This window comes from Zea mays, chromosome 5 (assembly GCF_902167145.1).
Source record: "Zea mays cultivar B73 chromosome 5, Zm-B73-REFERENCE-NAM-5.0, whole genome shotgun sequence".
NCBI lineage: Eukaryota > Viridiplantae > Streptophyta > Magnoliopsida > Poales > Poaceae > Zea > Zea mays.
In genome coordinates this window covers 57,856,132-57,882,952 of record NC_050100.1, presented here as the reverse complement: position 1 = coordinate 57,882,952, position 26,821 = coordinate 57,856,132, and the positions used below count along the sequence as shown (strand labels likewise).

The window sequence follows — 26,821 nt, the reverse complement described above, 5'->3', positions numbered from 1 at the left end:
GAGGGAGAGCAGATAGAAACTGGAGGGTGTGGCTACATTTATAGCCGATGAGGACACTGCCGACTTCCACCTTCCATAGTTCCATCAATAGAGAAAGTTGGAAAGGAAAGAGATCCACACATTCAAGGAAACAGAACAGAGAAAAATATAGGAAGGGATCCACCTCAGCTAAAATTACGGAGGTAAATATGACATTCGCACTACAGACATAAGGTAGGAGTATCTTCTAAATGGAGCAAAATCATAAACCCAAAATAGCAGTTAAATCTGTTCAAACAAAATTTCCTAACAATATCCTACTTTTTGGTCCCATAGAAGGGCACATGTGATTCTATTGACATTTTTTAAAGTCAGTTTCGTAATTTTCATAGTCATAGGTGAGTGCCCGTGTGTTGCAACGGAAACATATAATAACATAATAACTTATATACAAATTGTGTCTTATATTGTTATAAGAAAATGTTTCATAATCCATTTGTAATCCTAGCCATACATAAATTTTGTTATTTTAATTTAGCTGTTTCACTACTACATTACAACCATCAGTATCATGCAGACTTCGATATATGCCACGATTTGCATGGTCTCATCATTGAAGAGCATGTGCCACACCTGCCGGTAGAAGTTCCCTCGTACATTGTCAGTCATCAGGTACACAATACCATACACGCTTGCTTAAACAAAAAAAAGCAAGTGTATGTGTTTGCGAAGAGAATTAAAGGCAGGCCGGCACAAAAGCTACCCCGACGATGGCGAGTGATCATTACTGTCGGTCCTCCTCTACGTCACCTCTGGCGCCAAGATGACGCCATAGTCCTTGATATAGTAGTTGTCGGACACGCACGACATGGCGAGTACCGATAACTCTTGGTTGGGCTGCCAAACGAAGTGCATCCCGTGCTCATCAGCGAGGTAATACACCTAGTCATTGCACCACCGGATGTGCTACTCCTCTACATACATCTTGTTCGAGGACACTCACACAATGTCAACAACGACCGTCGTCCTAGCGCACAAGAATTCATGGCCGGCCAGTAGTGACTTACGTGGCAGGTTGAGCTTCAAGTGATGATGAGCTGGACGGTGTGACGGCGCCGTTGTCGGATGTGGTTCCCAGAACAACCCAAGAGTCGCCGGCGTTGGTGACGACCATGAGGTCCCCCTGTTTGAGATGGACAACGCGGTGTAGCCGCTCTGGACCGCGTCCAAGCGGCGGCTGCGGCAGAGCTTGCCGAACACAGCGACGCATGCGGCCACGTAGTACTGCTTCCAGAGGTCGAACTGGCAGTCGCCAAGCATCTTCTCATCGTCAATGAGCGACGCCAACGCGAGCGCCTCCTGCCAGTGGTGTTTGTTCGGGATTTCCAAGTAAGAAACATGGATTCATCTTTAGCGTCGGTTTATGAAAATGACTCACAAGTCAGATCCATGGAAAAAAATATTACGGAGAATAAATGTCACACATATAAAAAAGAATTTAAGTTGAAAACATTATTCAAACAAAAAGAAATTGCATGCAAGGCTCTTCTTTAAATACTACTCCCTCCATCCAAAAATATAATTCAGGAATCTCGTTGATAATTATCTACTACTACATATTGTGCAAAAGTAGCAGGTAGGCTTTGGGAGAGATGTAGTAGATATTTTTTACTGTAACAGATATTGACATAAACACACATGTGGTGTAGTGGTAGCTACGAGCACATTTGCTTGAGAGGTCGCAGGTTTGAATCCCATTGGGGCCACATTTGTGTTTTTTTAATTTAATTTTAGCTAGGCGTGGGATGCACGTGGGAATGGGATTTGCGGGGAGGGGGAATGAGAAAGACAGTGGCAGATGGGAATGGGAACGAGCTTTGCGGGGAGGGAGGAATGGGAATGAGAGAACACTGACAGAACACGGAATGGCAGCCGGGAATGAGAATGGGCTTTGCGGGGAGGGGGGAATGGGAATGGCAGAACACGGAATGGCAGCCTACCCCTTACCGCTGAGAAGATAATAGTGATAGCCTAGCTTTGCTCTTGCCCTTCTTTTTTTGGTTGATGTTGTCTAGATGTTTCTAGCATGCACTTGAAGTCGGACACCAGACATTTAATACTGAGCGCTGGTTGGTCATCGGACGGCAGTTATTTTTTAGAATTACGTGGCTCAACAGTGGACAAGAGTTGCTCCCGCGGTTAATAGAGTAAAATAAAATGCGGTAGGTTTAGGGAATGTTTGGTTCACTGCCTAATCTGCCACACTTTAACTAACTTTTCTGCCTAAGGTTAGTTCTTTAATTCAAACGACTAACCTTAGGCAAAGTGTGGCGCAGTTAGCCACGAACCAAACAAGCCCTTAAGCTGGCAGCGGCATGGGCCTTGGCCGGTTGGGCCTCCACTCCAACGGGTGGGATGAGGGACTGCCACTCTGCCAGGATTGGCCTTTGCTAGGACATGACGGTATAAAAGCGAGATTGTCCCGTTTAAAAACAGAAAACCGCTAAAACAGGTAGGAACTATGTAAAACAGTTTCTGGACCTATGTCATGTTTTTTCCCGTTTTCGTCCGATACCGTGTAAATCCCGAAAAACGAAAACAGGCAAGAAAATCCGGTGTACGGTTGCTGGACGGGCGGGATTTTCTCGCACCGTTTTCGGGCCTAATTCCAATGGTTGGTTTTGCAAAGAAAAAAAAGATAAATAGGTAAAGCAAAATGGTAAAGAAAACAAGAAGTACACTTCCCGTCCTTATAGCAACTCCAACGGCTTATCTATACTAAATTAAAGCATCAGTTTCAACGGTCGTCCCGCATTATCTTTTTACAAATAACCCCTCACATCTATTTCAAATTAACCTGTTGCACGCTCGTCCCCTCCACGCAACCAACCTCCATGGCCCAAAACACACCTCTGAATATAGATGGCTAAACGGCGGCCCGACACGGGCCCAACGCCCGTAGCTCTGGCCTAGGCACGGCACGACGACCTACTAATTGTGTTGGGCCGGCCAACCATTTGGTTAAATCAGAGTAAAATGTTAAAAAAGCAGTGCAGAGGGAACCTATGCCCTGATGGAAGAAGGGCGAGAGACACTAGGTGAAGCCATCTAACCAGTAGAACATCATGCTCATGTGTTTTTAATATTGAATATAAATTGTACATATGTATATATGAATTTTTGAAAAATAAAAAAATATAATCGTGTCAGGCCGGGCCAGCACTACAGACCTAGGCACTATGGGTCGTGCCTCGGGTCGGTCCATCAGACACGACATATTTGGCCATCTATACCTCTGCACGATAATAATGGTCCTTGCCTCAGTTATCGCCACCTCGTTCACCATTCTGTTTCTTTTATCTTTTCCCTCATGCCTCTGCCTCCCCGCTACCCCATTCTCGGTAGAGAGCGTGGGAGTAGGCGCCTCCTCCCTGTATTCGTCCAACACCAGCCCCGACACCGACCCACGCAGTGACTATTGCACGTCCACGAGGACTTCTCACAGTATGCATGTACCATCGTTTTCACCGTCATCAGACGTCCCGTTCGTTTTCCCGGCCTTCGCCATGTTCTTCTTCCCCAACCTACTGCCCCCCGCCCACGGTCGCAGACACGAGCCGGCCAATGCTCTTCGACGTGGGTATGGGGTGAGTCGGTCTTGCTCCTGGCCTTTCTTCGTGCATGCCGCCGAGGAGGACACGATGGCGCCTGCCACGCTTAGGTTATCTTGGCGATGAGGAGTCCAGATCTAAAATATTGGACAACCAAGGCCCATGGTGCGGCAGTACTCGGCATATGCTACGGAGTTGGTGGTGGTGTGTGTTGCCTCGGTGGGTCCAGGGCTGGGAAGGCACTCACATTTTCTCGCCCTTCTTGGACCGACGCCTGGTGCGGGTGCCTCTCGGTTTGGAGCTGCTCCAGCTAGGCTTCTTTCTCCGCTTGCATGCTCTCTCCCTATATGTATCTAGCGGTATACTACCTATGTCGCCTCCAGATGCCCATGTCTTCGTCGTGTCCTTCTCCGGCAATGAACAGGTATGCCCGCCTCTTTCCTTCCCTTCCTGCTCTACGAAACCTTAGAAGTGGGGAGGCAAGGGATGGGGTCACTGATTTGCTGCCTATGTGTTGGGGCGAAGGCGAAGACGCCACCCTTTGCCCGATGCCTTCGCCAGCCTCGCTGCACCAACGAAGACAAGACGACTGGCAGACTTACCCTTCGTCCCACGCGTCGTTGGACGAAGGCCTATGACGAGGTCGTCCCATCCCGTGGCCTTGTCCAACATGGAGGCCCACGTGTGATCCGGCCCACTCTAACAGGCCATGCGTGGCCGCTGTGCATTACGGGCCTAATTTGTAAAGGTTTCCCTGTAATTACAGTCTGTAACCCTGCTTTATGGGAATATTCCGGGGATAACCTAGGCGCCTGAGGGCACATGCGTCCTTAACTTAGGATGCTGGGCACTCAGGCACCTATAAATACCCCTGCACAGTGCCCTTGAGAGGCTAGATTAACAGAGCTATCGCCATCTCGAATTGAAAACCTTGTTTACGTTGCTTTCACTCCCCCGTTGGATCAACTTGCCCTGGAGAGCAAGTTCTAACATTTCAGAGCTAGCTCGAAGGCTGACGAGGCTACGAAGGCAGCACTGCTGGCCGAGAAAAAGGGCAAGGCCCTTGTCGACACCACTCACCAAGAGGCCTGCGAAGACGACGCACTCAGCAAGAGGCAGCGCAACGAGCAACCCACTCCCGAAGGCAGTCTCCGCACCTGCAGCTCTGGAGGATAACCGCAACCTCCCCCAGGCTTCGCTCCACCGGAGGGCGCGGACGCCACCGAGGACGGCGAAGTCATCGACATTTCAGCAGAAGAGTAGCTACAGCTGCGCGCCTTGCGCATCAAGAACCGCAACCTCCAGAAGCAAAAAGAGATCCTCGAGGCCAAGCGCCAACGTGTGTCTGCACAAGACAAGGTGCGACAGATGATACGCGATGAAGAGCAGAAGGCTCAGGAGCTTGAACAAGAGATCGCGCTCATGCAGCGCGAAGGCCAACTCGGCCTGCAACACGGCCCACCCCTCCAACAACACGCACAAATCAAAGACTTGTTCGTCCCTCAGCGTGGACACGCCATCCCACACGTCGTGACATTCCAAGGTGTCAACTACCTTGACGAGCGAAGTCCCCTGGCGCCACACCTGCAAGTGTCACCATGGCCCACCAACTTCAGGGCAGGGACTTATCCCAAGTACAATGGCAGCACTGACCCAGCCCAGTACATCATGAGCTATCAGGTCTCCGTTGCATCATCCGTAGGGGACGACGCCACGATGGCCAAGTCATTCATCATCGCCCTCGAAGGCCCAGCCCTCACCTGGTACACCAGGTTGCCCCCATTGTCCATCGACTCCTGGAGAAGTCTCCAGGACAAATTCTTACTCAACTTCCAAGGGTACCGCCCAGACACCGACGCCTTGGCTGAGCTTTCACACTGCAAGCAGTTGGAAAGAGAGATTCTGCGGGAGTACTACCGCAAGTTTCTGACCCTCAAGTCACAACTGCCTTCGGTCGACGACCAAATCGCCATCCACTATGCCATCAGTGGCCTTCGGGCCGGCGTTTTTTACAGCCACTGCATCAGGGATCCACCCAGGAACCTACAGGAGCTATATCAACTATTTGAAAAATATGCCAGATCCGAAGAGCTCCACCAGCGCAAAGTCGAGTCTCAAAGGAAACCCAAAGACCCTCCGCAGACCAGCCGCACGTGGACGAGGCCCTCGCAGACAGACTCCGGTCGGGACGGCCGCAATCAGCAGCAGGTGCACAACATCGCCAACCAGCACCCCGCTGGCGAGGCCCCTCGCCGCCAGGAGTATCCCCCAGGGCCGCGGAAACAGAACTCACGGTCGGGGACGGGGACGTGCACAACAGCCGCGCAGATTTTACTGCTTGTTCCACGACGAAGACTACGCGCACCCTACAAGAGACTGCCCAGAGACGAAGGCCACCAGAGACAGGATGGCACGGGCGCAGCCAGCCGACAACCCCAGAGTTGTCGCACACACATATCAGCAACCCCCCCCCCCCCAACCATACAACCACGGCCCCGCTCCGCATCCACCGCACCACGCATACCAACACCACCAGGAGGTACAAATTGTACCTCCACCACACCCACCTCCACACCAGCAACAGCAAAACATCCACCACCCCCAAGCCCCAAAGCAAGAAGACTTCGCCGATCAGCTGTATCGCGGAGTCATTCATATGATCACAGGGGGGTCCAGCGCCGACTTCGACACAAAGCGGCAAAAGAGGGACCATTACCGCAGCATCAACCACGTCGCCGTCGCCGGTCCAGTCGTGCAGACAAAATGGTCCCATGTGCCATTGACCTTCGACGCCCGAGACTTCGATATGCGCAGCGCACCCCACATCGACACCATGGTTATCAACTGCAGCGTAGCAGGCTGGGACCTGCACAAAGTCTTAGTCGACAATGGTAGCCAGGCGGATATCATTTTCCTCCATGCCTTCGATCGCATGGGCATAATCCATAGCCTGCTCAAGCCTTCGGACAACCCGCTGTACGGCTTCGGCGGCAAGGGCACCTTTCCTGTCGGCAAAATAGAGTTACCTCTCTCCTTCGGTGTAGCACCCAATGCCCGAAGTGAGCAAGTTACATTCGACATCGTCGACATGGTGTACCCGTACAACGCCATAATGGGCCGGGGCTCCATCAACAAGTTTGAGGCAGCCATTCACGGACTTTACCTGTGCATGAAGATCCCAAGTCTGCAAGGCGCCATCACTGTCTACGGCAACCAGCAGGCTGCATGTAACATAGAAAGAGACTTCGTTCCCGGACAACGAAACGTACACTGCCTTACGGCCCAGCGCGAGGTCCCCGAGTCTACCAGCCCAACCGCCAAAGAACATGACAAAGCACAGCTGCAGAGCAACGACGAGACCAAGATTGTTCCCCTCGACTAGGCCACGCCCAAGCAGATGGTCACCATCAGCGAAGACCTCACTTTGCATGACGAGGAGAGACTCCTCTGCTGTCTGTCCAAGAATAAAGACGTCTTCGCCTGGTCCGCCCTCGACCTGGTCGGAGTCAGTTGCTCCATCATCGAGCACATCTTAGGAATCGACCCTTCGGTGAGGCCGAAGAAGCAGCGGCTGCGTAAGATGTCTAACGAGAAGATAGAAGCCGCCAAGGCCGAGGTGCATCACCTGCTTGAGGCCAAATTCATCGAGCCAATTGCCTACCCTACATGGCTCGCCAACGTAGTGATGGTGCAGAAGAAGAGCGGCAAATGGCGGATGTGCATCGACTTCACCAGTCTTAACAAGGCCTGCCCCAAGGACAACTTCCCGCTGCCTCGGATCGACAAAATCGTCGATAGTGCGGCCAGGTGTGAGGTCATGTCACTCCTTGATTGCTTCTCCGGCTACCATCAAATATATATGAAGGAGGAGGACAAGGCAAGCACCAGCTTCATAACACCCTTCGGCACGTATTGCTTCATCAGAATGCCGGAGGGACTTAAGAACGTCGGGTCCACTTTCTCTCGGCTCACCAAAACAGTACTCGAGGGACAAGTCGGCAGAAACATATTTACGTATGTGGACGACATCGTCGTCGCTAGCAGAAGCAAGGAGGACCATCTGGCTGAACTCGCCGAAACATTTGTGAACATGCGGGACGCACGACTTCGCCTAAACCCCAAAAAGTGCGTCTTCGGCGTTCGCTAGGGGAAAATATTGGGCTACCTGGTGTCGCACCGCGGGATCGAGGCCAATCCAACCAAAATTCAGGCCATCATCAACATGACGCCCCCGCAGTCAGCCAGAGACGTCCAACGCCTGACAGGCAGATTGGCCGCCCTCAATAGATTCATCTCCAAATCCGCAGAGCGAAGTCTCCCTTTCCTCAAAACACTTCGCGGCGCAAAAGACATCACATGGGGACCGGAGCAGGCGACGGCCTTCGCCTCTTTAAAACAGTACCTGTCAGAATTGACAATTCTTACAAGCCCAGACCCCTCGCTACCACTGTTACTCTACATCGCAGCTTCGCCGCATGCGGTCAGCGCAACACTGTTCCAAGAGCAGAACAGAGAGGGCTCGTTCAGGCAATGTTTAGTTTATTACGTCTCCGAAGTACTCACACCATCAAAATGCAATATGACGGAACTGGAAAAAATCGCCTACGCGGTTGTTATAGCTTCACGCAAACTGCACCATTATTTTGAAGCCTTCAAGGTCCGGGTCACCTCAGACAGGGGACTCGGCGAATTATTTAGAAACCCGGAGGCATCAGTCAGGATTGCCAAATGGGCGGCCGAACTCTCCGGCTACCACATCACATTCGAACCCAGGACAGCCATCAAGTCACAAGTCCTGGCAGACTTCGTCGTCGACTGGACTGGGCCAATAACACAGCCGGACACGTCCGCAGAGAGGGTATGGACAATACATTGCGACGGCGCATGGTGCCATGCGGGGGCTAGCGCCGCTGAGGTCATTACATCACCCACAGGGGTCAAGCACAGATACACAGCACGCCTTAGCTTTGCTTTGGAGTCTGACAGATGCACTAACAATATAGAAGAATACGAAGCTGTCATCCTCGGCCTTCGCAAGCTAAGGGCACTTGGTGTCACCACCTGCATCATCAGAACAGACTCCAAGGTAGTCGCCGGCCAAGCCGAGAAAGACTACACAACGAAGGACCCTGCAATTATGCAGTACCTCGCGACTATCCGCAGTCTCGAAAGACAATTCAAAGGTTTCACCTTACAGCATGTGGACCGAGCCAAGAATGAGGAGGCCGACGCATTGGCCAAGGCAGCCACCAGAGGCGAGGCCCTACCTTCCGATGTATTCTACCATGTCATCGGCACGCCAGCCGTCCGCAGCCCAGAGGGGCTCCAAATAACCAATGACAGCGAGGGCCACCGCATAGTCAACCTCATCATGACCGAAGACTGGCGGGCACCAATAACCCTGTTCCTGCAGGGGTACTATCATCCAACCGATATCAATGAGGCCAAGCGCCTCAAACATCGAAGTCGGGACTTCGCATTAATCGAAGGCCAGCTTTACAAGAAGGGGGTCAGTCAACCCATGCTTAAATGTGTCACCGAGACCGAAGGCGTCCAAATTCTGCGCGAAGTCCACAACGGGACTTGCGGCTCTCACGCAGGGCCCAGGGCCCTCGCCACGAAGGTGATCCGTCAAGGTTTCTACTGGCCCGCCATGATCTGCGCTGCAAATCGGGTCACAAGGTCCTGCGAAGCCTGCCAGAAATTTTCTCCACGCTCGGGTAGCCCTTCGCAATTCACAAAGCTAATCGCCCACACGTGGCCTCTTCAGCGCTGGGGCCTGGACATTGTCGGCCCCCTACCCACGGCCCAGGGGAACCTCATGTTCACCTTCGTCGCCGTCGAGTATTTTACCAAATGGATCAAGGCAAGGGCTGTATCCACGATAACATCGAAGACTGCCCAGAAATTCTTCTAGCAAAACATTGTTTGCCGCTTTGGAGTCCCGTCGGAACTCACAGTTGACAATGGCAAGCAATTTGACAGCCAAGACTTCAAGGATTTCTGCTTCTCCATCGGCACCAAGCTTGCCTTCGCCTTAGTGTACCACCCGCAATCCAACGGAGTTGTGGAACACGCCAACGGTAAAATTTTCACAGTCGTCAAGAAAATGCTCCTCGACGACAAAAAAGGCAAGTGGGCAGACCTGTTACCTGAAGCGGTCTGGGCGCTGAACACGACTGAGTGCAGGGCGACTGGGTTCACCCCTTTCCGCCTTCTATATGAATCAGAAGCCATGACTCCGCAAGAAATAAAACATGGGTCACCGCGGACAGTCGCGTCAGCCGTCCCCGACGTAGACGAGCCTACTTCGAAGGACCTCATCGATGGAGACCGCGTCTTTGCCCTACAGGCTCTAAACAAATACCAAGCTCAAACAAAAGCATGGCGCGACCACACAGTCATCCCGAGGGAATTCAGCGAAGGAGACCTCGTACTCGTCCGGACAGCTCGGACAGAGTCCCAGGGCAAGCTAGAGCCAAAATGGGAGGGCCCTTTCATCGTCAAGACGAAGGCGTCCCCCAGCGCGTACAGGCTCACAACGCCATCCGACGAAGACTTAGAACATTCTTGAAACATTGACAATCTTCGCAAGTTTTTTGTTTGACTCCTCAGGGCCCGCTTGCCCTTGTAATTTGCAAGACAGTTTTCATTCCGGCCCGCACTCTTTTCCTCCCGGGGGGTGAGGTTTTTAATGAGGCGGAGCCATGTAATATACACGCAAAAAATCCCTCGCAAAAAAATACAACGTCGAAAAAGACCGCGTCGACGGTCTTCGGCATTCGACAAACACGAAGTCACCATGAGGGGCAGCGATGGCTACCCTCGCGTGTGACAGTCCGTGCAAAAGTCGCCTAAGGGCGTAGCCAGACTAGCACAACAAGTGCGCAAAATCGAAGTCTTCTCCAAAAGACTATCCGTGCAAAAGTCGCCTAAGGGTGCAGCCGGACTAGCACAACAAGTGTGCAAAATCGAAGTCTTCTCCAAAAGACTATCCGTGCAAAAGTCGCCTAAGAGTGCAGCCGGACTAGCACAACAAGTGCGAAAAATCAAAGTCTTCCTCCCAAGACTATCCGTGCAAAAGTCGCCTGAGGGTGCAGCTGGACCGACATAATAAACGCGCTAGACCTAGTGCACAAGTCCCCTACGGGCACGGCCGTATCAGCTAAGGCACACAGCCTCATCATACAAATTATAGTTACATACGTACAGCGAGGGCATCACACCTTACAACGGTTCAACCTTCGGGATGATACCCATCTCTCTATAGTTAAACAACATTATCCTCAGCTCCTCACCCTCAAACAGACTTCGCAACTCCCCCTCACCTACACTCGCCCCAGCTGGCGAGGACAACAATTCCCGCCTACCAGCCCTGTCCACATGAAAAAAACCACCCTCCACCTCACTCACCCTGCGCTTCGCCACCGCCCTTCGCCACCTCCGCCCGGCGCTCGGACCGGGAACCTCAGCACCCATCACACACGACAAAGCCTCCACCACAGCCACATCCAAAGCCACAAAATAATCCAAGTCCTCATCCGAAGACTCTTCAGTCCACACCACCGAACTCCCAGAATCATCAGACCCAAAAAACTTAGACACAGAATCACCCAAATCATTTTCCGCAACCACGGTCGAAGTCGCCACAAAATTAGCACTTTCAGTAGCGGTTGCGTGCGCAGGCCCAAAACCCTGAACCTGCGCAGCAACCGAGGTTCAGTAGCACGTAGACAAAATTTACAACCCCCACCCTGAACCTATTCAACTACTTAGCCACCTGCGCGGGCGCGTCCGCGGCCGTAGGGCCTTCGACCGCTGGCTCCGCCACCACCTCCTGAGCGCCTTCGACTACCGGCACAGGGGCCGACACAGGGTCTTCGCCGGCGGCGGCAGGCACGGGCACGTCCGATGGGCCTTCACCAGCATCTGAGGGCAGCACTGGCCTGCCCTCCGCAGCCTCGGGCGGCGCACTGTTTAGACCTCCGAGGTCTTCGACATCCTCGGCATGCGCCATCTGTAGCAACAGCATACTCATTCAGCAAACCCACACGCACCCACATTCAATCACACGAAACAACAGACAAGACTTACCTGCTCTCTCGCCCGTTCAGACCGCTCCCTGACCGCCTCCCGGCCATGAGGACCCCACATCCAATCGAAGATGGCCCCGCGGAATCCTTCACCACGGGGTCTTCGACCTTAAAAATTTAGCGTCCAAAGTCTTCATCGGACCGGTCGAAGCCCTCATAGTGATTGCACCCCTCGCGGGACAGCGCATTCATGGCCCCTTCGCAGGTGACGAGGGAGGCAAAGGACATGAATCCCTCCATGATGGTCAGGAGCGCCAACAATTCCTCTTGTAGCCACTCGAGGAAGCGAAGGCCCGCCTCTCGGTCGGGCACCTCGAAGTCAGCAGTCCGCGCACCCAGCTCGCGGTATGAGTCCACGAGCTGTTTGCGCGTCCGCTCAACTTCCGAGCACGTAAAAGGCCTCGGCCCTCTCCATGCGGGCCTGGAGAGCGTTAAACTGCACCTCCCATTCCTCGGTGCGCTGGCTGGCAAGACTCCCCTCCGCCCGCGCCAATTTGGCCTCCGCCTGCGCTGCCGTCGCCTTGGCGATGGCCTGGTTGGCCTCCCTCCTTTCCTCCACCAGCTGGCGCCGGAGGTCCGTCCTCTCGCCCTCCAGGGCGACCACCTTCTCCGCCAGCTTGCGGCTTTTGCTATCCGCAGCCGACTTCTCCCGGACGGCGTCCACGTGCTGCGCCCGAAGTCTCTCGACTTCGGCAGACACATCTGCAGTAAGGCACCCAACGCCACGCGGTCGGCGAAGTCGGCCGCCTAACAGACACACATGAGACCACAATCCCCATGAAAGCGGCAAACACCGAAGACCAGCTCAACTTACTTGACTTAGCTGCTGCGCCAGCTGCTGCGACGCCTCCCTCAGCCGGCGGGACATAGTGCTCGCTTCGTCCTTGACGGCAGTGGCCGTCGAAATCTCGTTGCCAGCGCTGAAAGCGCCACCCTTCACCCCAAGCACCACGGTAGACGTCGTGGTTGCCACCGCAGGCGGGACAACAACAAGTTGCCCCTCGCCCGACCCTGCAACGTATCACGAGTCAAAAAAATGCTTACCAACGAGATAGTCGTCCACGCTAATATTTGTGCCGAAGTCGGCAACGCGTTTCCCCGGCGAAGGCAGTTCCCCGACCTTCGCAGCTCCGTCCGGGGTAGACTTGGTTCCGCCGGCGCCGACCGCCTTCGCGCTCTCCGGCACCTTGCTGGACCCAGGGGCGGTCGGCTTCGCAGCAAGCGTCGGCTGGCTACCACCGGGGACGGTAGCCTTTGCAGTCCCCCGCGCCCTCTTCGGCCTAGCATCGGGGAGCCTGATGACCACCGACGCTTCTGCGCAGCATCCTGGCGATCCTTGTTCATCACTGCCGACACAGCAGTAGCAATATTCCGTCTGTAGGGAAACACTCTCAAGTCACGAGCCATGTGAGACATAAAGAAGTCTTCGCCAGCCGCGCGGGGGATAGGAACGTTCTTGGGCCATCGACCCCCGGTAACCTCTACCATCCGCGCCGAAGACTCCCGGAGCTCGGGCGAAGACATCCTTCCCCTGGGGGCCGCGCATGTCCCCATCAACTCCATAGAAAAGCTATCGGAGACCCCCAGTTCTCCCACCACAGTACCTAGCTTCCTCTTTTTAGTGGCTGGGGCGGCCTCCGGCGCGGGGTCGTCTAAAGTCACTGCCGCTGGTTTTTTCCCGCGGCGGTCGACGACGTCCTCCCCGGGATAACCGCCATACGACAAACAATTCAACTCGAAGATCCTATTCAGGCGGTCGTTGGATCCACGTATATCCCAACTCCGCTGGGCCTCCGTCTTCGGCACATAGTGCCCAACAATTCTCAGTGCCCCATCATTCGCCTCACGCACAACCGCGGCAGGATCCCGCCCTCGCACATCCAAAGCAAAAAGCGGACTTCGCACCTTCCGTCCACCCAGGGAGGGCATCTCGCGAGGGCATACTTCGCCCAGCGCCCATCCATGCGCCAAGGGCCACACCCCATACCCTATGAATTCCTCAACTAGATCGCGCCCACTACTCGTGCGGGCAGCAATCCGAAGGGCCCTTTCATTTTCATCATCCTCCGCCACTTCAAATGGCGGGTATGCCACATAATAATGAGAACACATAATGGCGACATGGAGCCATGGGTGATCTTCGACTTCAGATTCCGAAACATAGAACCAGTAGTCCCACCAGTTGCCCCACTTATTTCGAGCACAGGGGACCAGCTCCACAACTTCCATCAAAGTCTTCCCGGACTTCGGCGTGAAAGTGCACGATCCAAATTGTGCAATCTTGTGTCCAATTTTTCTCTTCTGCCAGTGCAGACAGTATTGCTTGGCGAAGACCTCCACCGAAGGCTGACCGCCATACGACGTCGTTGCCCAGACATACTTCGCCAACGCCACCACGACGTTCGGTGTCAGCTGATGAACCTGGACTTCGAACTTCTGCAAAACCTCCGACACAAAATGATGCACAGGCAGGCGAAGGCCGGCGATGAAAAATGCCTCAAAAACAACCAATTCGCCCTCGGGCTCGGGGACCTCCTCTGCCCCCGGGACCCGACCAACCCCGCCGCCAAAATACCCCAACCGTTGCATATCTTGCACGCGGACCAACGACATCCGCGAAACACCGAATTCCACTGTATCACCCGGTCGTAATTCCGCCGCCGCCACAGTGCCCGAGAGATCTTCAGAAGACGCCTCGGCCGTCGGCGTGGTCACAGCAGACGAGGAGGAAGACGGCATGGCTACGTACCGTCGACGGCGGCGCGCGGTCTGCTTCACACAGGCCAGTTCTCCGACGAACAGGAGCAAGGAGGGCAGACGAGCAAGCGAGCAGTTTGAAAGGGAGGCTAGGGTTTTCGCGGCGCGCAGAAAGGTAAATTTCAATCCACGCCGCCCCCGCCCCCTTTATATACACAGGGCGCGACGCTTCGGAAAGCCCACAATCCAATAGTGCGGCGTCAATCAACGGTCATGTAAAAAACCCCCGCGGAACCACTTCGAGCGAGGGCAACGTCTCCACCATCTAGCGACGCCTTCGGCACCAGATGACTTAGTCGAACTGGTCCCTCGGAGGGCAAATGTTGGGGCGAAGGCGAAGACGCCACCCTTCGCTCGATGCCTTCGCCAGCCTCGCTGCACCAACGAAGACAAGAAGACTGGCAGACTTACCCTTCGTCCCACGCGTCGTTGGACGAAGACCTATGACGAGGTCGTCCCATCCTGCGGCCTCGTCCAACATGGAGGCCCACGTGTGATCCGGCCCACTGTAACAGGCCCTACGTGGCCGCTGCGCATTACGGGCCTAATTTGTAAAGGTTTCCCTGTAATTACAGTCTGTAACCCTGCTTTATGGGAATATTCCGGGGATAACCTAGGCGCCTGAGGGCACATGTGTCCTTAACTCAGGATGCTGGGCACTCATGCACCTATAAATACCTCCGCACAGTGCCCTTGAGAGGCTAGATTAACAGAGCTATCGCCATCTCGAATTGAAAACCTTGTTTACGTTGCTTTCACTCCCCCATTGGATCAACTTGCCCTGGAGAGCAAGTTCCTACACTATGGTACCCGTTCGATTGCTCGGCATCGTCTGTCTATATGGCCTTTTCCTTACCATGGTGTCGACTCGGTATGCCTCTACCGCTTCTATGTACCTATCACCCATCCTTCTGTCATTGCAAAAATTATTGTGTTGTTCCTCTGTTGTTTTGGTTGTTAGTTTTTTGTCGTGATAAAGACTGAACATAATTTGGGTGTGTTAATACCTTATTTATTGTCTACACATGTTTTGTGTTCTTCTGATGATGGCTCATGGATCCTGCAAAATATGTGTTAGGATTTGGAGATCCATGTGGGCACTACCATAGGGTGCTCGTCCCTTGTGTTCTTGGCTCTTGCAAGCATTAGGTTGTTTCTGATACCACATTGGCGCAATGGACTCCATTGTATTTGAGGTTGCTGAATTGGATGGAGCAACAATGATTTGTCACACTAACAGTAAAAGGAAATGTTATTTGTTTATTTTAAACGTTAGTAATTGCTATGGAGTAGTATAATTTGTATGGAGCGCATCTAGTTTTTATTGTGCCTGGCTTTAGCAACCACTCCATATTTTGATCTATCTTTTTTATAAGTTTGAGTTCATGTGACTTATTTTAGAAACTTGAGCTCATAAACTTTCTCTTATTTGGTCTTTGTATGGTGGAATTATGTTATTCTATAATCTCTGTTCGTTCAGTCAGTCGTTGTGAACTCTCTTCTAATCGCTCCCTTCATTGGTCGCGTTGTACCAAGACATATTGGATGGAGTAAATAATAACATCAGTTAGTCAAATTAAAAAAATATTATACGGAGAGCGAAGGCAATCAATAAAAATCTTGAAATCTTTTTGGTGGATAGTTTGCGTGGGTATTGTTGTGAGCCGTTGCAACGCACGGGCAACCGACTAGTGTGCGTGTATATATATATATATATATATATATATATATATATATATATATATATATATATATATATATATATATATATATATATATATATATTCCATAAACTTTTGAATTATGTCTCTAAAGAATTTAATACTTATTCTAGTCTATATTAGGTTGTTGTGGTTCAAGTGTCAGTCATCGAGCAAAGAGAGAAGAGTAGATGGAGTCCAACAGACCACGACAACTGACACAATAATCCATTAGGATATAATAGAGAACAAACAGAAATTGAGTTCTTAAAGACATAATTTAAAAGTTTATGGACTAAGTTGACACAGTCAAATAAATTTAGAGACCTCAGAAAACAATAAACACATGATTTAGGTGGCATTTTTGCGAAACCATGGAATGACAAAGTTAGGAAACATACAAGTTAGAAAACATATTGTTATGGCTGTTAATAGTGTTTCTATTGTTAAGGTCTCGTTTGACATAGTTTTGACTTCACATTGTCTTGAGCATCATACGTGGCATCTGGGAAGGTCGGACGGTCTAGCCATGTGGCTTGACATTTCGCGCCCCGAACAAGAAAACCATTTTTACGTGTGTGCTTATCCATCTAATCATGCGGATTTTGTTGGAGAACGTCTAAAAGAGTTTGTCCTCTATATCTTCTCTATCTCCAGCAACGTCCTCTAAATTTCGTCCTCTATAGCTACAGTGTTAACAGATTCCATTTAACAAATTATTTTTCCCTATTCACCATAGAGCCTACTCGTTTATTATCGCTTAGCAAATAAATAACTATCCATAAAAAGACGGGAAGGGAGAGGACGCTTGCCAGAACCAACAACACATAGGAGAGTGAAGCACGGTCTTTACAGAAGCCAGCAGCGTCCACCACATTTGAAGGACCAGGGACGCCCTGTAAATTTTAGCGGACATTATACCGGTCGTTGTTGGAGGCGTCCAGAAGCTTATCCTGCGCTATATTTAGAGTACATGAGCGTATAGCGAGTGTTGCTGGAGACAGTCTAAATATGAGGGTTGGGTTCACCACTGTCATGAACTGATCGTGTTACACTTCTACATCATGTTTCATAATGATTGCTGGCTTCATAATAATGAGTTGGGCCCTTGTAGTTACGGACTCACGTGGCATCATCGAAGGATCCTATCCTATGGGTCTCGGCCCAATCCTCCGGCCTCTAAGCGCGTTTGTCTGTACGGGCGGCGCGGGCTTCGCTCTCTCTTGCTATATATAGGCCTTCTCGTCTCGTCATCCACCCGCTCGCCCATTCCCCTATCCACGAGCAAGGCACAGCAGCAGGGGAGTCGGAGTGACAGCCGCCCGCAGGATGCCGACACTAAACCTGAGCACCAACGTGCCGGTGGACGCGGTGGTCGCCGCCGACATCCTCAGGGACTGCTCCAAGGCCGTCGCCAGGATCATCGGCAAGCCCGAATCCGTACGTCACTCCCGCCCCCCACCCGTTCGGCGCAATGCCTCGGTCGCACGTCCCTTCTCTTTACCAATGCGTGTAGGCTCCCTCCCGGTCGCTGGTCAGCGGCGGCTTGGCTCAGTGCCCTTTCTGATGAAACGAAACATTCCCCACGTGCTGCGCTGCGGCCTGCGGTGCAGTATGTCATGGTGTCGGTCAACGGGTCGGTGCCCATGTCGTTCGCGGCCAGCGAAGAGCCGGCGGCGTACGGCGAGCTCGTGTCCATCGGCGGCATCGGCCCCGGCGTCAACGGCAAGCTGAGCGCCGCCGTCGCCGAGGTACTCGAGGCCAAGCTCTCCGTCAGCAGGTCCAGATTCTACATCAAGTTCGATGACGTGCGGGTACGCCTCCCTAGCTACCCACAACCTCACCATGTGTGCCCCAGGTTCAGCCTTCGGCTTACCTGACCTGTGTGGCTGTGTCAAGACTCAAGAACTCAAGATCCGGCATCCAGTGCTCTCTTACCTTTGGCATTATTTTTCCATTGCATGTCGTTATTTTTCTAACACTTGACTTCGTCTGTTGTGCTATAGGGACACAACTTCGGCTTCAACGGATCCACATTCTAAGTCGACTCCAGCAGAAACCGAAGATGATGGTCGCTGCGTCCAAACATCCAGCTCAATACATACCAACACCACTACATCAATAAACGCTGATCATGTGTCATCCATCACCCGCACGTCCATGGAAAATCCCGCTCGAGCACGAGACGCACCACCACTAGTTTATGGGCTTTGTACTTTCACCTGAAAGCATGCAGTGCATGATGGCATGTATCTGATTCCAAATTTTATTGAACTTCATTTTTTCAGTAATGCAATTCTACAGCCCTAAAGAAAATGTAGGCGGGAACAGGTGTAACAGGAAATTGCACTGACGCGTGTGTATGAAACCAAACTGTCACACCTGGATTTAAAGGATAAAGCCGGGTGCGTCTCATATGTGCGCCAAGGTGTCGCATCCAAAATCAGACCGCCACCGCCAGAGCCGTATCCAGGGAGGGAAAGATTCCGCCGCCGCTGCAAATTACGCGTAGGCGCAGCGTCGGGTCCATTTTGCCGGGGCGGAGAGCTTCGCCGCGTCTAAGTGGGACTACCGGTTGCCTCTGCAGAAGGGGAAAACCACTTGGTGGCCAGAGATTCCTCACCGGAATCACTTTGCCGTCGTGGGATCACCATACGCCATGGACGACATCGCCCACGCCATCACATCAAGTAAGAACACCTTGATCCCCTTCGGATTGATCCCCGCGTCATGTAGGGCTAGTTGAATTTGGGCGCGTGGCATTGTGGCGCAGGGTTGGCCAACGCCGGCCAGGGCGCCAACGTACTGCGTGCGGCTCCGCCGTGGTCAGTACCGGGGGGAAACGATGTGTTCGGGCCGTTGGATCAAGATCTGGCGGTCATGAGATCGTACCGGTTCAACGTCTAATTCTAACCATTGATCTCGGTCAGGCGGTTGAAGCGAATCTAGGATAAGGGAAAGATCTCCACCGTTGGCCTCCGATCCGACGTTAGGTATCTCATACCAGTTCAGAGGGGCGATGATCTAATCTGGTGTGTCGATTGTAGATCGGATGGCCCATTTTTCACCATACTCGTTCGCTCAGGTGCTTTTGCATAAGAAACCCTGGCATCGTTGGTTATCAACCCGCCGTCCCGGTGCAGTATCACAGAGTTTAAATAAGGTCCCTAAGATTTACAGTTTAGACCCCATACTTCCTGGTAATTGTGTGCGCAATCCAGTGAATTGAGAAATTTGGAAAATTAATATAGGAAATACTTTTCTAACACAAAAAAATTACATAAACTCATTTAATTCATAGAAAATTCATTTTAAATTCTTTTTGATCCATTCCAGTGGCAATAATTTTGTTTTAATATTGTTCATCACCTAGTACCTCTGTTTAGACATGAAACTTGGATTAAAATGGTTCACTTGAATTACTCTATTCTAGGTACTAAATAGCTTCGGAAATTCATAACTAAATAACCGTAACTCCGAATTTAGTGATCCTTGTTCCTACAATCTCGTTGCGCATCGTAGAATATTATCATGCATTTTGTTTTGTTGTTTGGTGTGATGTTAATTTTTTATACCATGTTTGTTTGTATTGTTGCGAGTAGACGAGCCAGCCACAGAGGATCTAGGGGTTCAGCAGGTGGAGACTGCTGAGCAGGAGCTCGTTGAAAGTAAGTTGTGCCCTTGATCACTTATTTTTACCTAGTCATGTTCTTATTAATCATAATGATCTCCATAGGTTAATTTTTATGGGACCCTTTAGGTTACCCTAGATTGATTATCTTTATACCTTGATTACCACTGAAACTTTTTGGGCAGTACTTGTTATTGCTTTATATGGTTTGGGTATGGAGATACACATTATTCATGATCATACTTTTATTATCAATTTGTTATTTATTGTTCATGATATTATCATTATGTTAATTGGAACATAGAGCGACCACCCGTAAAAACAGTGCTACCACAAGGGTGGTATGGAACGCCCTTGGCTGACTAACTAGGAAAGCTAGTGGATGACTACCTTACTCAATAGGAGCAAGGGCAGTAGGTGAGTGGTCAGTGTGGGGAGGCCCTTGGGTTGATTTTGCTGCGATGGCGGTCAGGTGAGGGGTTCCTGCATTGGAGCTTCCTAGAAACTGTAGCGGATTTTCTGAAGCTACTGTAACTTTGTAAAGGCCTCGTAGTGTTACCATGTCTCGCTTCCTTGGTAGATGTGTATGGGAGTAGCTATCCCTTGGTAGATGGATAACATGACTTGTGGGTAAAGATGTGCAACCTCTACAGAGTGTAAAACTAGTATATCAGCCATACTCACGGTCGTGAGCGGCTCAGACCCTCACATGATTAATTTATAGAATTAAATTCAATTTGTCATTTGCATTTATTATTATTTTGATCTACTATTACTATGGTTTGACATATACTTACACTTAGTAACTGCTAATAAAATTTTGACCAACTTATAAAAGCAATGTTCAGCTTTAACCATTAATTGTGGTTTAGCCTTACACTATACATGAACTCACACCTTTGGTGAGTTCATGCATATTATTCCTCATAACTTGTTGAGCTATGATCTTTTGTGAGCTTACTCTTGCGATATATAAACCCCCCACAAGTGAAAAACAGGTGGTTGAAGAGGAGCCGCCCTGCAATAAAGCTTACGAGTTGATCTAGGTGGCGTCTCCTAGTCAGCTTTGTGGCACCGAGAAAATAATATTTAGTTTGTTTTATTATTATTTATCCTCTTATAAGACTTTTGTTATGTAATAATGACATTTATGATATTTATCTCAAATTGTATGTGATGTTCTTCCGGGTTTTAAATCCGGGTGTGATACAAACAGGTTTTAAATCTGGGTGTGACACAAACAGATGGGAGTCAAGGCCTTCAGATTTCCATACAACAGATTAGGGTCTGAAATTACAGGTCTTAGTACCAGGGTTCCACTTCACAGACTCGTACAACAGCGAGGTCCATGTACAACCAAAAAACAAGAGATTGCCACACATCTTATTCAGCGCATATTTACACAAGAGACCGCCTGACGGTTCCGATACATGTAGTGATACCTCGACTCGGTGCCGTAATCGCAGTTAAGCTCGTAAGAAGGGCGAACATGTGATGATCCTGGCGCAGCAGACCTCTGTCCACATGTTTCATTGCTGCCTGTCTGGTCACATCACATACTCACATGCTGATTCTCGTGAGGACCTCGGGGTGGTAGTGGATCATCTCCTGCCACATCATCTCCCTGATCATGTCGACGCCGAGGTTCTCGTCGATGTCGAGGTCGATCGGCACCTGCGCGGGAGGGTTCGCGCTCGGGTCATAGAGCGGAGACATGTACGGGTGCTCCAGCGCCTCGGTGACGCTGATCCTCTTGGACGGGTCGAACACGAGCATCTTCTGCAGCAGGTCGATGGCGAGAGGGTGCGCCTGAGGGTACATGCCGGTGAAGGGGGCGCCCGGGGCGTACGGAAGGGACTTGATGTACTTGCGGGCCTTCGGGTTGTCGATGAACGCGAGGTCGGCCTCGCCCATGGTGCCGAGGACGTTGACGATGAGCTTGAGCTGGTTCAGGCACTCGGTTCCTGGGAAGATCGGCTTGCGGCCAAGCAGCTCCGCGAATATGCACCCCACAGACCAGACGTCAATGGACGTGCCGTAGTTGTCGCAGCAGAGCAGCAGCTCGGGTGCCCTGTACCAGCGGGTCACCACGTACTCCGTCATGAACTGGCCCTTGGTGTTGTTCGTGCGGGCGAGCCCGAAGTCGCATATCTTCAGGTCACAGTTTGCGTTGACCAGGAGGTTCCCTGGCTTTAGGTCTCTGTGGAGTATCCCGGCTGAATGGAGGTACTTCAGGCCTCGGAGCAGCTACAGTCAAGAGAAAAGGTGGCAAATAAGTACTAGTTCAGCAAAAGGAAACTCAAGAACTGACATCAACAAAGTAAAAGAATCTGGAAACAAATGCTGAGATGTTTACAATAAAACAATCCCTAAGAAAAATCAACATTCGAGAGCAGTAATAGAAGTTTCCACTTGACATGATAAGGTTTACTTTTCGAATAACAAACATGCTACTTCAGAGGAAAAACAAGAACCTGTCAAGGACATCCCAATCAAGACCACCTAAATAATATTATTTCCTAGCCACTGGTGGTATGTGGTCCAAGTTTATCCTTGTCCCCAATAACTTGTCTGGGTTGCTAACAAATCATATCTTCTCACAACCACTCCCCTAAGATCTGTGGTCCAAGCTTGAAGCCAAGCCTACATTTGCTCATATGATTCTCTCATGTTAGGACCATATAGTATTATTTTCCAACATCTCAGCTTCAGATAGTAGTTTCAAATGCTGTTTTAGTGTGGTTTGGTGTGGTGGTGGGGTTATACTCGTCTTTTTTTCCTGTTTAATGAAACGATACTCAGCTCTCCTTTGTATTTGAGAAAAAAAAGAAATGCAACTTGTTAGATAGTAGTTTCAGATGCTTTTTTAGTGCTCTCCTTTGTATTCGTAAAAAGAAAAAGATATACAATAGTTTCAAATGCTGCCATGTCTAACTTGGCCAAACTTCTGAGATGGGTTAATGTTCTGGAAATGTAAATAGCTGTTGACTTCAGATTTTCGGAAAATATAACCGTATGCTGTGTTCAGTCCAGAATTATAAATGATTTGCAGTTTTACGCATGAATAAGACAAACTACTAAGAAATAATAGAACTCTGGATGTCAGTATGAAATTAGAGTATGGTTGAAGTTTCAACAAGGCAACAGGTTATCCGATATGATATCTCAAAAGTAGAAAATTCCCAACGCTGTGCTTTCAAATGGATATTGGCCCACTTGTGCCTTTGCCTGAACCAGGAAAGGTACCCAGCCAAATGACTACTGACTGAGTTGAAGGTGCCTTTTATCCTCCTTGAGAAAGTAACAAGAGATGCCACCATTATAACTAGGGAGGTACCAATTTCGGTATCTTGTTGCCTTTCCAATGACCATAGAAACATCATGCTGAAAAGCCAATATGACTCGTTCCCACCTTAACCACAAAGAGAAATGGTGAATGGAACAGATTCCCATGCTCATATAAGGCTTGTCCAGATATACAAATCTAACAAGTTGAACTCAGCAAGAATAACCTCATATCATCCAAAGTGATAACCGATGAGGGCATATCTAGTGCTAAAAGCTCCAACAGAAGGTGGGAGTCAGGAGAAGGGAACTTCTATACAACCTTAACCCTTGCTTAATTTTGCAAAAATGCTGGTTCAGACCCAGGACCTCCAGGCCACAAGTGTAGCAAGCATGTTCTTTTCATATAAGCCAAAGTACACTAAGAAAATAGATGCTTGATCCATGGTTGTGGATCCAAATCAGACTAACGAAACCACTACTGTATCACCATATATGTACTTCTGGTAAATTAACCAAACAGAATACTTAAATTAAACAGTATCTAGCCAACCACACCACTGGAAGATCGTGTTGCCAAATATGACTAGCATAGCTTATGACAAGGCTGCAAATTCTCAGCCCTATTTTCTGATCTGCATAAGGGCAAGAATCTCATATCTCAATAGGATATACCAGAAATTCCTAACGATGGCATTCAGATTGAGCATAATGCACAGACAAACAAGTGCAAGTATTGGGTTACTTAGTGGCTACCTTTTATGTCAAATGTCCTATGTCGAGGTGGCAAAATATTGTTGTGTTTCTGTTTACTAGTTCATAGCATGTGCTAACACTACCGCAGCATTTCAGGGGTGCGCATGAAAACAACCAAATGATGATATTTGTTTCCATAGTTTAAGTTTCACGCTAAAAAATAATCTCATGAAGTTGGTATCTCGAATACACAACCATGTGCTCAGAAGTAGAACATCACAATTCATCTTCAGACCCTAACACACAATCTTTTGTATGCCTTTGGGAGCATTGTCTTTGGCTTCATTCCCATTGAACTTCAATAAGTCAATAAAAAAACAGGTCCTCCATTTATCTCCATTCTGATACATGCAATTATTGGGCTGAATTTTGCCGATTTCAGTGCACATGACAGAATTGTATCAATTTGATAGTAGATTCAGTGTGACAACAGAAATTACTTAATGCCCCTCAGTTCATGTGAGAAAATGATCATACTTTCTCAATGTAATGACTGATGACAGATTACTGAACATATATACATCAATAAAGAAACAAGAGCAAAGGACATAACTATTTGAAAACAGGATCCTTGCGAAACTTACCTGAAAAAGGAAATACTGGCAGTGGTCATTGGATAGTGGTTGAGATGACTTAATTATTTGATGCAGATCAGTGTCCATGAGCTCATAAACCAAGTAAACGTCCTTGAAGCTCCTTCTATGCGCAGGCATCATTATGTCCTTGAGAGCAATAACATTCTCGTGCCTCAGGTGCCGAAGGAGTTTCAGCTCTCTCAGCGTCCTTAGCGCATCCACACGGTTGTCAAAGACGTTGTTTATCTTTTTTATCGCGACTTTTTCATTGGTCTCGCGGTTAACAGATGAGCAAACGATTCCGTAAGCTCCTCTTCCGATGGGCTTGATCGGCACGTACTTGGTGTCGATCTCAAACAGTGTCTGCCACATAGTATAGTAATGCTTTCCTTGACTTGCCATGCCATTGGGGGGATCCACCATCATCGCCATTTTCTGCCAAGGAGCACACGCCAATGACCTAGTAGGAGATAAAATTATAAGAAACCAAAAGGTGAAGCGTCATCAACTCTTTTAAGAGAATAGGTTAGCTTTCCTAATACTACACGCAGGGAACACCAAGTCATGTCATACGAACCGTGTAATTTTCTTAATACTGTACACTGGGAAGACCCAGTCAGGTTGTACAAACCGTTTAACAGACAACAGAGTGAACTTGTGCAAATTTCTTACTTTTGCTAGTAGCATGAACAAAAATAATGAATGAATATGCTCTTTGCAATGATGCTACGAAGAATTCAAATTGTTCGTTTTTTTTTGACCAGTTGGACTTTGATAAGCATACTTCCTAAGCGAAGGCAAGGTCCCACTTTGATAACATGCTGTAACCCCCAATTCCCTAATCTCTCTGAAACGACTTTGACAAAACGAAAAGAGAGGCAAGAGTCTGTCTTATGTCCAAATCTTTTTTTTTGGTTCGTGGAGGGAGCATGCATTAAACGAGCACGTCATACGCACACGCACCCCTAATCCAGTCCCAACCTCACTGGAGCGCCAATTCCCGCGGCAGGCAGCGTTGATTGGACTCCACCATAGTCGGACGCGGCTCCCCGAGCTAAGATCGTCCGACGAGGAGGCAGAGCAGTGAGCACCGCCACCGATAAACAAACAGATATAAAGAAAAAGAAACACGGAGGGTGGAAGCTCAAGCTCGGATCCCCACCCGTCCCTCCCTTCCGCCGCCGCTCGTCGCCGGTCTGGCAGCGTGCGGAGTCGAGTGCCGCGGCGGATCGGCCGGACCGAGAACCGAACGCACGCAAGGCATAGGAAGCGGGCACAGGTCGTAGGTACCTCGGGAGTAGGGGCCGGGGGGGCGCGGTCGTCCGCCGCCCGCTTACGCTGTCATCGTCGCCAGGATGGCACGGCCGGGCAGGATCCGCCGCTCACTGCACGGGCAAAAAAGGAGGGGCGTGAGCTGCGGTCGGGATTCGAAGCGCTGGGGCGCGGGGAGTGGAGCGCCACCCACCGTCACCGCCTCCGGCACGCGCGGCGCGGCGTCCACCGGCCGCCGCCGTAGCAGATCTGGAGCCGTGCGTGGAGCGGAGCGGGGAGGGGGGATGTTGGGGCAGGCGGGCGCGGTGGGAGGCTGGGATGGGAGCTAGCGGGCGAGACAAGAGAGAGCGAGGCGCGGGCCGGGAGAGCACTGGCGTCGTGGCTTGCTATTTTTATTGGGGAGACCCGCGGCAGAGGGGGGTGCGTGCGTGTGAGGGTGAGTGTGGGAGCAGGCGGCGGCAGCCGAGGCTGCGCAGACGCGGGCACGCGGCAGCCCCGCCGGGCGCGGGGGCGGCTATTTGCCAGCGAGCAAACGGAGCGGAGCTGGCAGTGGCATGGGCGTCATCCGGTGCGCGCCGCGCGGGTGACGTCGGTCGGTCGGTCGCTCTCTCGTCCGTCCGTCCCCACGGCTGCACGGAACGGCAACAGCACAGCACACAACGCCGCCTGTTTCCTTTCCCTTACCGGAACGCCGCCGCACCGGCACCGCTCCACTCGCCCAGGCGCAAAAGCCTGCCCTGCCCGCGTGCGTCGCCCGCCAGCGCCAGCACACCCAACCCAACCCCCAGGCCCCCGCATCGGGCATGTGGGCCGCCGCCTTTCCGCTACGGTTACATCACGCCACGCGGCCGGGCGGGCGGCTTGCTCGTTCGCGTTGCGTCCGTCTCCTCCCCTCCCCTGCTCCATCGCGTGGAAAAGCGCACGCGTCATTGGGCCGCGCTTGCGAGCAGTTCGGCTACGGTTAGGAGGGGCTCCGCTCGTAGCCTTTGCCGCGGCACATGATCATCAGGGGCTCTCCGTCGTCTCTCCGCCAGGCCGCGTGCGTGCGTACATGCATGATGCATGTGGTTGTCTCTTTCACCGTCGGTCGCCATCGCCACGTCGTCGTCCAATGTGCATGCAGGCGCCTGCCGCCTGGCATCTCGCGTTGAGATCCGGCCGC

The 26,821-nt window shown here is 50.9% G+C and overlaps 2 protein-coding genes across 2 annotated transcripts; one reads left to right on the top strand and one right to left on the bottom strand.

Moving 5' to 3' along the window:
- The first annotated feature begins 17,325 nt into the window (after positions 1 to 17,325).
- Positions 17,326 to 18,514, top strand: LOC100284546 (macrophage migration inhibitory factor). The gene is made up of 3 exons (NM_001157441.2): positions 17,326 to 17,580; positions 17,754 to 17,954; positions 18,147 to 18,514. Exons 1-3 carry the CDS (start codon positions 17,470 to 17,472, stop codon positions 18,180 to 18,182), a joined length of 348 nt encoding a protein of 115 aa, NP_001150913.1. The 5' UTR covers positions 17,326 to 17,469; the 3' UTR covers positions 18,183 to 18,514.
- Positions 18,515 to 21,017: 2,503 nt separating this feature from the next.
- LOC100283121 (uncharacterized) lies at positions 21,018 to 26,174 on the bottom strand. The gene is made up of 4 exons (NM_001156023.1): positions 25,853 to 26,174; positions 25,678 to 25,772; positions 24,397 to 24,847; positions 21,018 to 22,018 (listed from the first exon to the last, which is right to left on the bottom strand). Exons 3-4 carry the CDS (start codon positions 24,817 to 24,819, stop codon positions 21,332 to 21,334), a joined length of 1,110 nt encoding a protein of 369 aa, NP_001149495.1. The 5' UTR covers positions 24,820 to 24,847; positions 25,678 to 25,772; positions 25,853 to 26,174; the 3' UTR covers positions 21,018 to 21,331.
- Between the last annotated feature and the right edge of the window lie 647 nt (positions 26,175 to 26,821).